This window comes from Lissotriton vulgaris, unplaced genomic scaffold (genome assembly GCF_964263255.1).
Source record: "Lissotriton vulgaris unplaced genomic scaffold, aLisVul1.2 SCAFFOLD_1397, whole genome shotgun sequence".
Taxonomy (NCBI): Eukaryota; Metazoa; Chordata; class Amphibia; order Caudata; family Salamandridae; genus Lissotriton; species Lissotriton vulgaris.
The window spans coordinates 536,642-548,866 of record NW_028245425.1 but is presented as its reverse complement, the minus strand read 5'-3'; the positions used below and the strand labels follow the sequence as shown (position 1 = coordinate 548,866).

Below are 12,225 nucleotides of genomic sequence, written 5' to 3'. Positions count from 1 at the left end.
AAAAATCCAATCTCTGTACCTGTATGGGCGCATGTGTATGGAAGCATAGCTGCCACGTCCGAAGCGTGATGTGCTGGTCCAGTCTAGGTTTTTTCTCATAATTCCATATTTTAGTTGATCCACATTGCGGAAGCTATTTCTATGTTAGCCAAAATATTTTTGGTTGGGAGGGGGCCATTGTCTTGTTTGCACACTAGTTCATCTAAGTACCTTACGTGTAACTTTCTTGATATTGCTGCATTTCCAATGAGGCCTTTATCTGTATTGTGGGTCTACCACAGGTGGTGTCAGATTTGTTCCACTAAAGCTTCTTTAATCTGTTTCCAGTGATGGCCTTTCGAGAAGGAAGGTTCACTCACTGGGAGATTATTTCTCTAATGATCTGTCAAGAGTCTTCTGAGGCTATTCAGACCTTACTTCCAAAGTGTCATTTTACAAGCCTCTTCTGACAAGACTCTTTCTTTAGTTAGGCAGTACTTTTTACTCTGTGAGCTCCTTTTGATGGATTCCATGGAGATGACAACTAATACCCCCTAGTCGAGCACTCAAATGTGTGGGCAACAGAGCTCTTTAGTCTGAAAACTTCATGTTGCCTTCTCCTGTGTATGGAAATTACACTTTGGTTTAATCAGTTTAGCAGGCTTTATGGGCTGTTGTCAATACCAACACATGGATTATTGATTTATAAATTCATCAACAATACGTTTTACTGTTTGGGGTTGGGCAGCCTATGTAGTGCCCCTTCTGCTATCAATAGCAGGGCCAAAGGTGCAGTCAAATGCGCATACTGGGCATATTTTATTGCACTCAGTGAGTCCTTGTACTCTTTAAGTAGCAGGACCAAAGTTTTTTTAATTCATAAAAATGTATTCAAATGTGAATATGTACTGGATTATATTCACTTGCTCAGAGCATGTTTTCTTTTCCTACATTTCCGTTATGGTGTTCTTCCATTGTCCACTTATACATCACATTGGACCTTGCAGTACCTTATGTGTAACTTTTCGACAAGATGAACGTTTATCTGGCTCCCTGTTCTGCAGATGAATTGGAGGAGCATTTTTTATTTTTCTGCAGGACATATTTTACCAATGTGTCAGGCCCTGGGGCTAACCGATCACACTAACTCACTGAGGATATACAAAAGTGACACAGAGGCTATTGTGGTGTTTGCAGTGTCTACGTTTATTGTGTCTGCATTGTTGAAGCACAAAAATACCAGAGACCCTGTCTCGAACCTAGTGCAAGTAAATAGCAAAGCTAGTTTTTATTAATTTTAACTTTCTGTGTCACTGCATTTGAAGTTATTACTAGAATGACACTGTTTTGAGTAGCGTCTACATTTTATTGTTCCAGTTTTTAATTTGATACTACCTGTCAAGGTTTTTATTAGTTTGGATTTTATTAATATGTTTAACTTTTTTTATTTGTTGACAATCTCTTTCTAAATTTGAACAGATAATAAACAAAAGAAAGAAAGAAAGATTAATACATTTTAAACAAAAATGCTCATTATAATGAATTTATTTAGAAATACATAGTATACCATAGTTAAAGCAATCTCACAAAGGTTTAAATATTGCAAATGAGGAATGAAAGCTAAAAATGAGTAAATATGGAGCTCTGTTCGGTACTTTCACCCACAAGGGGAATTTTACAGAAAATATGGGAAATAAATAAGATAATCAAAAGAACTGTATCTTCTCTGAGATTGTTACAATGCCAGGTTCAAATGCTACAACATCAAGAAGTGTGTAGAAATATAATAGATGCCCAGTGATTGCTTTGGCTCATTACCACATATCCCAAAATGTACAAAGTCTTTTTTTGTAAATGTTAAGTTTTTTAACAATTCATATATTAATTACATATATTGCAGATACACTTTATTATTAAATTAAATAATCAATCATATTATCAAATTATCCTGGAATTACTTTTTGTTTATTCAGTGTATTCTTTTAATAGAGTTGAAATTTTCATTAGTTTGTACTAAAGAAAATCCGTTTTTAAACAAGTCACTTTAGTCATGTAGTTCCTTACCCATTTGATTTGAGGTTAGTTGAGCGGCTCACTGTAATTGCTTGCATGTCTCACTACAAAGATTTATTGCTTTGGACTCTTAGGACCTAATTACAAGTTTAGCGGTCTGACCGCGGCCTTTAGAAGACCGCAGTACCGGCAGTCTTCTGACCCCCGTATTACGAGTGGACCGTGGTCTCCACAGTGCACCTGTGGAGGTCTTGCGGTGGTGGTGAGTACTTTCCCATATATATCTATGCATGTATGAGCATTTCGACTGCATATGTGTTGAATGCACACATATGCATAATATATGTGGCAAAATACCACATACCCATTGCCGGGGTCTGACCCATATGTGGCCAGTCCTGGCAATGGGTATATGGTACAAAAAGGACTTACCTGTGTATCGGCGCAGACAGGGTCCTATTCCTCAGGAAGAATATGCTGCTGTGAAGGGGGGGGCCTAGAGAAAGGGATTTACATCGAAAGCTGATGGGAAGAACAGGAAAGTGGTGAGTATGCACCCCAAATCCTTTGTTTTTGCTGACCTGAGGCTGGTATTCCCACCGCCATGGTCTGCTTGTCGGAAAGCCTACTCGTAATACATACGACAGTGTGGCTCCTCAGTACCGCCGTATGGCAGCTGCTTTCCCCCAACCGCAACCCTGGCGGTCGGCGGTGTGCTGGCAATGTTGGCGGTTCAGCCATGCTCTTTGCAAAGGCAATACTCCCATCTCATAATAAGGCACTCCACAGACGACGGAACTCGTAATAAGGCCCTTAGTGTCTGGGGAAAAATGTTTCTGAGTAGTCGTTGTGAGAAAGAGCTTTTTTCCAGACTTTTCAACACAGTGAAACAAAAAAACCAAGGAGAAAACGGATATGAAGAGGAAATGCATTATTTGGCATAAGAAACAAAATAATTTTTTTGCAGATATAATTTTTTTTAATTTTTGATCCATGTATCTGGATAGCTGCCATGTGTCATACCATATCATAGTTTTGCTTTTTTATCAAATAGAACACTAGAACTCTGTTACCTGTAGTATTGCATTTACATTGACATTAATCGGAACTTGACTATAAATTGTTATCTTAATTGCCAAAGAATCTGTTAAAGGTTAACAGCCGAGTCTTTTTCTACCACATTGCCCCTATTTCTGTCTCCCTCCAGTGCATAATGGACTACACTGATTTACTTGATGACAATCCAGCATTCATTTCTATAACTTATTTACATTTAGGGGCTGATTACGAAGCGGCCCGTAAAGGTTCCGATCTAAGGTTGGAAAGGAAACTGGCTGGTCATTTTGGCTGGCTTCCGACGGTCTTGGAGAGCCCGTCTGCCAGTCGGAAGCCGGCTAGTATTCTCAAGGGCGGGCCTTTCTGCCCTTGGGATTACAATGCATGGTTTCCGACATTGTTTCCATGCTGGCCTGTCCTACATGAAACCATGTCGGAAAGCGTGTTTAGGGGACCCCAGCAGGGCCCCTCTGGTGCACAGTCTCAGGTTGGAGGCCAAGGGGCCAACTATGGTGCCCCCCTGTTGACCTCTGCACCTTATGGTAGGCACCCTGAGGTGCCTGCCACAGGGTGCAGGGATGAACTGCACCTCTTATTTCACTATGGGCGCATGCATCATGGCCGGTTTACTGCCGTAATGCATGCTCCCATAGTGAAATATAGGAATGCGACAGAACAGTGTTCGGTCGTATGTGAATGAGGAAGTCGGGACCGCCGACCAAGTGTTTGTCGGTCCCAGGACCGAGTTGGTGTCGGAAGGAAGGAATTTCGCTCGACATTGAAATCAGGCCCTTAGTGTAGAGTGGCATTATTCTTGTTTATGTAATTGTCATGCAAAAATCAAGCGCTTCAATCTGCTCCTCATAATCGTTCTGAAGATTGTTCATAATGCTCATTGTATGTTTTTTCACAGGAAACGACCTTTTTTTGGTTGCGGTGCATGAACTAGGGCACGCGCTTGGACTAGAGCATTCCAATGATCCAAGCGCCATCATGGCTCCCTTCTACCAGTACATGGAGACGCATAACTTTAAGCTTCCACAGGATGACTTACAAGGAATTCAGAAAATCTATGGTGAGTTTACTGCACTGAGCTGTGTGACCAATGTGCGACAGTCACCCTCCCTGATACACTGTAGATCACGTGTTAATAACTCTTCTCAAAAGCAAGGCAACATCTCTTGTAAACATGATTAATACAGCTGCCTCTAACTTACCATTATTGAAACATTTTGTAGAAAAGTCATTTAAGCTCCAGTTTTTGTCATAGTTCAATTTTTTTTTACATACCGCGTTACATCTAAGTTACAAAACTCGATCATGGAAGCCCCGACTAATCGCATTATCATTACTGTCAAACATTTGAAACACGCCACAATGGTTTTGATATCAAAACGTGATATATTAGATGTAACATTTAGCCAATGTTTCTGTTTGTTCCTGTCGATAAGCTAAAAAAAGAAAATAAATGAATGCTGATTTTATATATTTATTTTATGTTTTTCTAAATGCTTTCAATTTAGCCTCACTTTATCCTTGGGTTATTAAGCATTTGAACATTGCAAATACAATTGCAATTAATATCCTCAAATATGATTTGCAACGTAAGTAGGACAGGTTGTAAGGATCGAAAGCAGAGATGCCTATTTCATAAACAAAGCATGTACTGTTCCTGTGCCTTAAAATTGCTAAAGAATCGCTTGACATATAAAACGGTATGTAATAACATTTTTAAAAAATCGACTGCGAGGGGGTCAGCAGCAGAGAAATGTAAATACTGTTGGATTTAACTATCACAGTGTCCAAGTGTTTTACGGTGATGGGACCAGATACATGAGATAACTATTTCGTTATACAAAGTAGATCGCCCTATGCAATGGTAATAATGCACTATTTGGCAAAATTTGTTGTTGAGCTGTAGAAAAATAGAAAAAATGTTCATGTAGATGTAAATCTACTGCTTCTGAAATTTCTGTGCATTAGATTTAGCTGCTTCAAATTACAATTGTACTTTGTCTAATAATAAATAGGATTAAAGCAATATTTTCATGTCAGTGATCATTATCCAACTGTTGGAATGTTTATTTTTTTCTTTGTTTTCGCTCCTGATGGTGCCTTATGTTATGTTAAATGTTATGTTAAAAAGATTTATAAAGCGCTCAATTACCCAAAGTTGTCCTGGCGCTAACTCTAGTCTAGAAACAATGAGGGCAGGCCTAGTTCTTAAAGATTTTTGGAAAACAAGGAGAGAACAAGGGAAGTGCGGGGTATGTCCTTATCCCCAATGTAATGCTAGACTAAACAATGTGGACAACCCCACTAGATAAGTACACCTAATGGGTCCATGTACTAACCACAACAGTGATTGTAACGCATCAATCTAGTCGGTTCGTCCACATTGTTTAGTCTAGTTCTTAAAGAGCCATGTTTTCCGCTCTTTCTAGAAGGCAAGCAAATTGGGGGAGGATCTGATGTAAAAGGGCAGGAAGTTCCAAGCCTTCATCCACCCCAGTTGGCTCACTTGAGTATGGGAACAACCAGGACTTTATAGGTTTTCTAAGCAATTCTGAAGGCAAAAAGTCTGTATAGAGCTTCAATCCCCACAATCCATAAATGCACACAAAAACCCTTTAATTTATATTGGCCCAGAGGAATTACACACTGCAGTGTTTCGCCCAGAGATTTCGGATGCCTAATGTAGCCAAAATATCCAGTCAAAACACTGGAGGAAAATAGGACGGAATCAATGTTGAAACACTGATCCCTGAAAGTTATACTTAAAAATAAAGTAATTGGAAGTAATCCAACCACCCGAAGATAAAGATAACAGTACCTCTGGCAGGGCTAAATGTGGGGGATGTGGGAGATTAAAGAACACCAACCTCAATTCTGGCAAACTAAGAATGGAGTCGATACTTTGCATGTCAGTCCAGGGTTCCTGGAGAAAGTGTGTCTTGACACTGAATTTTTAGGCCTGACCTTACCCAAAACCTTTTGATTTTATAAAAACATATATATATATATATATATATATATATATATATATATATATATATATATATATATATATATATATATATATATATATATATATATATATATATATATATATATATATATATATATATATCAAGCTCCAGGTGCCCCTAAGGCGAAACACGCACCCAGACAGTTGGCATTAACAACATTTATTTGGTAAAAATGCGCCTCCAGGTCAGAATGCATTCACAGTCCCTCTCAAAGATGCAACCGCTGTGACTGACGCGTTTCGAAGCTGGTTTGCTTCTTTCTCAAAGTCTCGGCCTTCACGTACGGTGTCGAGCACACCTCTTTTTTAACTTGAAACCACGCCCTGGATGGGCAAAGTATTATGGTCTTTGTAGTGTGTCCAATCATTGTTGACTGTTACCAGCAGATTTCAAGCCCTCCGATGGGCCTCTGTCCCAGAGTTGCATTTACAATCCAAGACCAATTGTCCCACATAGAGGCAAAGCGGATGCGAAGCCTCGTGGCACCCAGTGTTCCAGGGTTGGTGCGTGTCCTTACGGCAAGGGCGGCCGCGTTTTACATCAAGCTCCAGGTGCCCCTAAGGCGAAACACGCACCCAGACAGTTGGCATTAACAACATTTATTTGGTAAAAATGCGCCTCCAGGTCAGAATGCATTCACAGTCCCTCTCAAAGATGCAGCCGCTGTGACTGACGCGTTTCGAAGCTGGTTTGCTTCTTTCTCAAAGTCTCGGCCTTCACGTACGGTGTCGAGCACACCTCTTTTTTAACTTGAAACCACGCCCTGGATGGGCAAAGTATTATGGTCTTTGTAGTGTGTCCAATCATTGTTGACTGTTACCAGCAGATTTCAAGCCCTCCGATGGGCCTCTGTCCCAGAGTTGCATTTACAATCCAAGACCAATTGTCCCACATAGAGGCAAAGCGGATGCGAAGCCTCGTGGCACCCAGTGTTCCAGGGTTGGTGCGTGTCCTTACGGCAAGGGCGGCCGCGTTTTACATCAAGCTCCAGGTGCCCCTAAGGCGAAACACGCACCCAGACAGTTGGCATTAACAACATTTATTTGGTAAAAATGCGCCTCCAGGTCAGAATGCATTCACAGTCCCTCTCAAAGATGCAGCCGCTGTGACTGACGCGTTTCGAAGCTGGTTTGCTTCTTTCTCAAAGTCTCGGCCTTCACGTACGGTGTCGAGCACACCTCTTTTTTAACTTGAAACCACGCCCTGGATGGGCAAAGTATTATGGTCTTTGTAGTGTGTCCAATCATTGTTGACTGTTACCAGCAGATTTCAAGCCCTCCGATGGGCCTCTGTCCCAGAGTTGCATTTACAATCCAAGACCAATTGTCCCACATAGAGGCAAAGCGGATGCGAAGCCTCGTGGCACCCAGTGTTCCAGGGTTGGTGCGTGTCCTTACGGCAAGGGCGGCCGCGTTTTACATCAAGCTCCAGGTGCCCCTAAGGCGAAACACGCACCCAGACAGTTGGCATTAACAACATTTATTTGGTAAAAATGCGCCTCCAGGTCAGAATGCATTCACAGTCCCTCTCAAAGATGCAGCCGCTGTGACTGACGCGTTTCGAAGCTGGTTTGCTTCTTTCTCAAAGTCTCGGCCTTCACGTACGGTGTCGAGCACACCTCTTTTTTAACTTGAAACCACGCCCTGGATGGGCAAAGTATTATGGTCTTTGTAGTGTGTCCAATCATTGTTGACTGTTACCAGCAGATTTCAAGCCCTCCGATGGGCCTCTGTCCCAGAGTTGCATTTACAATCCAAGACCAATTGTCCCACATAGAGGCAAAGCGGATGCGAAGCCTCGTGGCACCCAGTGTTCCAGGGTTGGTGCGTGTCCTTACGGCAAGGGCGGCCGCGTTTTACATCAAGCTCCAGGTGCCCCTAAGGCGAAACACGCACCCAGACAGTTGGCATTAACAACATTTATTTGGTAAAAATGCGCCTCCAGGTCAGAATGCATTCACAGTCCCTCTCAAAGATGCAGCCGCTGTGACTGACGCGTTTCGAAGCTGGTTTGCTTCTTTCTCAAAGTCTCGGCCTTCACGTACGGTGTCGAGCACACCTCTTTTTTAACTTGAAACCACGCCCTGGATGGGCAAAGTATTATGGTCTTTGTAGTGTGTCCAATCATTGTTGACTGTTACCAGCACGCACCAACCCTGGAACACTGGGTGCCACGAGGCTTCGCATCCGCTTTGCCTCTATGTGGGACAATTGGTCTTGGATTCTGGAGGGCTTGAAATCTGCTGGTAACAGTCAATAATGATTGGACACACTACAAAGACCATAATACTTTGCCCATCCAGGGCGTGGTTTCAAGTTAAAAAAGAGGTGTGCTCGACACCGTACGTGAAGGCCGAGACTTTGAGAAAGAAGCAAACCAGCTTCGAAACGCGTCAGTCACAGCGGCTGCATCTTTGAGAGGGACTGTGAATGCATTCTGACCTGGAGGCGCATTTTTACCAAATAAATGTTGTTAATGCCAACTGTCTGGGTGCGTGTTTCGCCTTAGGGGCACCTGGAGCTTGATATATATATATATATATATATATATATATATATATAATTCTAGATGGGTAATAGTATGTTACGTATGGCCCCCAAAATCATCTGCCCCTGGTTTCAATTACTACGCAGGGGCAGAGGAATAATGGGTAAGTCATTCATAACATAGTCTCTCTTCTGTGTCCAAAATGTAAACAAAATACCTGACCTCCTGCCACCTGCCCCGCCGCTCTTTCTATCCTCTCCTTCAGAAGCTCTGCTCCCTGTATTCCAGTGCTGCTCTGACAAGCTCTTGGCGAGCTCAGCCAGAAGAGCCTAGAATTCTTTTATGATGTAGCAACAGTGGGAAATAGCGATTGTTACATCATGATAATGATAATGATAATGAAATTTAAAAAGCGCACAACTACCAAAAATGGTGTCTCGGCGCTAGAACCATGAGCAGAACCCCAACCAGCACCCCTCACTGGAACAACCAGGTTTTAAGATTTTTTCTAAAGCTCATAAGAAAGCTGGCCTTCCTAATTTCTGTGGTGGCAGCAGATTCCACAGCTTAGAAGTGCCGTGCTGGAAACTCCGTCATCCCCAATGCAAAGTCTAAATTTTCGTCACTGTTAGAAGTTTTGCACCTGAAGAACGGAGTGATCTGCCTGGCTGGTACCACGCAAAGAGCTCTCGCAAGGACAGCGGACCCTTTTGTGTCAGAGCTTTGAAGGCCACACAGAGCACCTTAAATATAATTTGTTGCACCACTGGAAGCCAATGTAGCTTCCGAATCTCTTCTGAGATGGATTCATGACGAGGTAGGCTCAGCTAAAGGCGGGCCGCTGAATTTTAAACAGCCTGGAGTTTTCTCAGGCACTGCGTCTGGGCATTCAAGTAAACCCCATTGTAATAATCCAACTTAGACTGTATCAGGGAAGTGATTACCACTTTCCTGGTTTCCTCAGGGATGTAGGGAAGTATCTTCCAGATTTTTTTTATCAGGAAGTGCGAAGCAGACACAATGGCATTTGTTTGAGGGATAAACGTAAGCCTGTTGTCTATCAAAATACCCAGATTTTTTGTCTTTGCTGTAGGGATGGGCGGCAGGCCCATTTCCACAGGCCACCAGAGATTACTCCAGGAAAGTTGCAAATTGCCAAAAATCAACACTTCCATCTTCTCAGAGTTTAATTTAAGGCAGTGACTGCTCATCCAGATGTTGATTGCTGCCATGCAGTTATAAAACTGCACCGCAGGGGAGCTCTGTTTTTTATGAGCTGCAACCACAATCTGAGAGTCATCTGCGTACGATGTTAATGAGAAGCCGTAATCCCTGACCAGTAATGCGAGTTCAGTGACATAGACATTGAACAACAGTGGGCTCAACGAGCTTCCCTGCGGAACCCCACAAGGCAGCACATAGGGTTCCGAATTAAACACGTCGAGTGACACCGTTGATCTCCTCTCCTGCAAAAAGGAGGCCAGCAGGGCCAGCGCCATGCCATCCACACCGAAAGTTTTTAATCGATGGGTCAGGAGAGTATGATCAACGGTATCAAACGCGGCGGAGAGGTCGAGTAAGATTAATGCCGCAGTACCTCCACCGTCCATCACTGCTCTAATTTCTTTGGTCACCTTAATGAGTGCTGTCTCGGTACTGTGTTCCTTGCGGAAGCCAAACTGAGAGTGTCCAGCAGCCCATTGTCATCAATAAACTCGGTCAATTGGATGTTCATAATTTTGTCCACAATTTTGGCTGGAAGAGGAAGGCGTGCAATGGGGCGATAGTTTGATGTCATAGATGCATCTAACGAGGGTTTCTTAAGAAGCAGGAGAACGGAGGTCTCCTTCCAAGTAGTGGGAAAGCTTCCTGAAGAAAACATCTTGTTGAAGATGTCTGCCAACACAGGACTCACCAGGTCTGCCAGCTCCATCAAAAAAGCTGACGAACACGGGTCCAAAGGAGAGCCCAATTTAGAGGCCAAAATATAACGGCCCACTGTCTCAGTCGACACAGGGGAAAACTCTAAGAATCATAGCAGTGAGTTACTGAATTTGAATCTAGTTATCCGTGCTAATGGCTCTCTACAAAAGTCATACATTACAAGTATAATATATTTACTAATTGGTCTTTTTCAGCCAGCCCTCTTCATCCATTGGTCTTATTGTGTCATTCATATTTTTCTTCTGGCCACTACAGTATACAGAACGGACCAAAGGTTCAACTCACTTCTGCCATTGGCTAACTTCACTGTGAGTGACAGCATACTTTCACAAATAGCACATTCACACACAAATTACTTCTGTTCAGTGCCAGTAACTACTATGGAATATGTGCTTTTTAAAAGAAAAAATATGTTTGCTTTTAGTCAAATTTCTTTTAGATATACGAGGGCCTGGTAGGTTCCCCAATAATAAGGTTTTGCAAAAACCATGACCAAGCATGCAGTTACAAATCCAAAAGGCTGGCAGCCAACGCCAGATCTATTGACTTTTTGCATTGTGTTAGGTGTCTTAGAGGATATAGTGTGTGAACCCTTCCAAACAGAACATGCAACAGTTCTTTATCTTTGGGTGTATCATTTTTATTTTAGGAATTCTTTTTCTTTTCTCTTTTTTATTATGAATTCCATGTTTGTGAAGCACTGATGTTGTGTAAGGAGGTATATATGTGTCTTAAACAACAGAAAGTCTAGACGTGAAGTGAGTTCCTGCTTTTCAAATGTTCCTTTTTTTCAAATAGTTTTTTATTAAATTTGAGACATAAAGAGTTAAAAGAAAAATGGTGATTTTCAAAAATCTGTACAGTTCAAATTGTATGAAATTACATTTTGGTGACAAAATAATTCCAGTGAAATCAAAAGTACTGAGACAGAGTTTTAATAATATTAACACATTCTTATGTGAGAATCAAGGATTCAAATTTAGTTATGCTTTCGTAATGTTGAGACCAGCTGGATAATGTTTAAATGTAGGATGAAGGAGCTGTGTAGAATTTCAGGCGACTTAAGATGGGAAGGAATTTCCAGGTTAACAGAAATTAGGAGGCACAATGGACGAATGGGGACAAATTGGTTGCAAGCATAGGTTACATAATAGGGGAAGATAGAAAGGCAAAGAGAGGAAAAGTATGCTGTTCATCAGGCCTGTTTTTGTGTGACGTGTCTCAACAAGAGGGTTTATTTTAAAAAGTAGAGAGATGCAGAGGTAGAGGCTTGGGCTCAAGTCTAATTGGGAGGTTACTGAGTTATGGTGGATTTGTTGTTGCAAGTATAGGTCTATTTTGTCCCATAGATTAGATCTACCAAGGTACTTGAAGTATGAAACATTAAATATTTTCACAAAAGCATTTTTGAATATGGAAAGTAGTAATCTGGTTCTACTACAGATGCAAAAATGCTATAAAAAAATCTACAGCCAGACATCTCAATCTACACCTGTCCTATCTCATAAGTGCAGAGATTTCCTCCATGAGTCTGGAGATTTCCAAACATGGAGTGGTATGTTTTTGTAGTAAATGTGGAAGAGACATGGGGAAGTGGTTGGAAAATGAGAATTATCTACTACTAAATGAGAAGGGGTAAATTACATTTAACCCCTTCCATGCTCATGACGAGCTCAGCTCGTCATGAGGCACGGTTGAGCTGTGCTTATGACGAGCT

The 12,225-nt window shown here is 41.9% G+C and overlaps 1 protein-coding gene across 1 annotated transcript in view; it reads left to right on the top strand.

The window, feature by feature from the left end:
• MMP24 (matrix metallopeptidase 24) overlaps window positions 1-12,225 on the top strand; it is a gene marked incomplete at its 5' end in the record, with an annotated part of 172,809 nt that overhangs the window by 84,983 nt on the left and 75,601 nt on the right. The window contains one exon of the mRNA XM_086949070.1: window positions 3,962-4,123. Coding sequence (XP_086805196.1) covers window positions 3,962-4,123 — 162 coding nt within the window. The remainder of the gene's footprint in view (window positions 1-3,961; window positions 4,124-12,225) is intronic.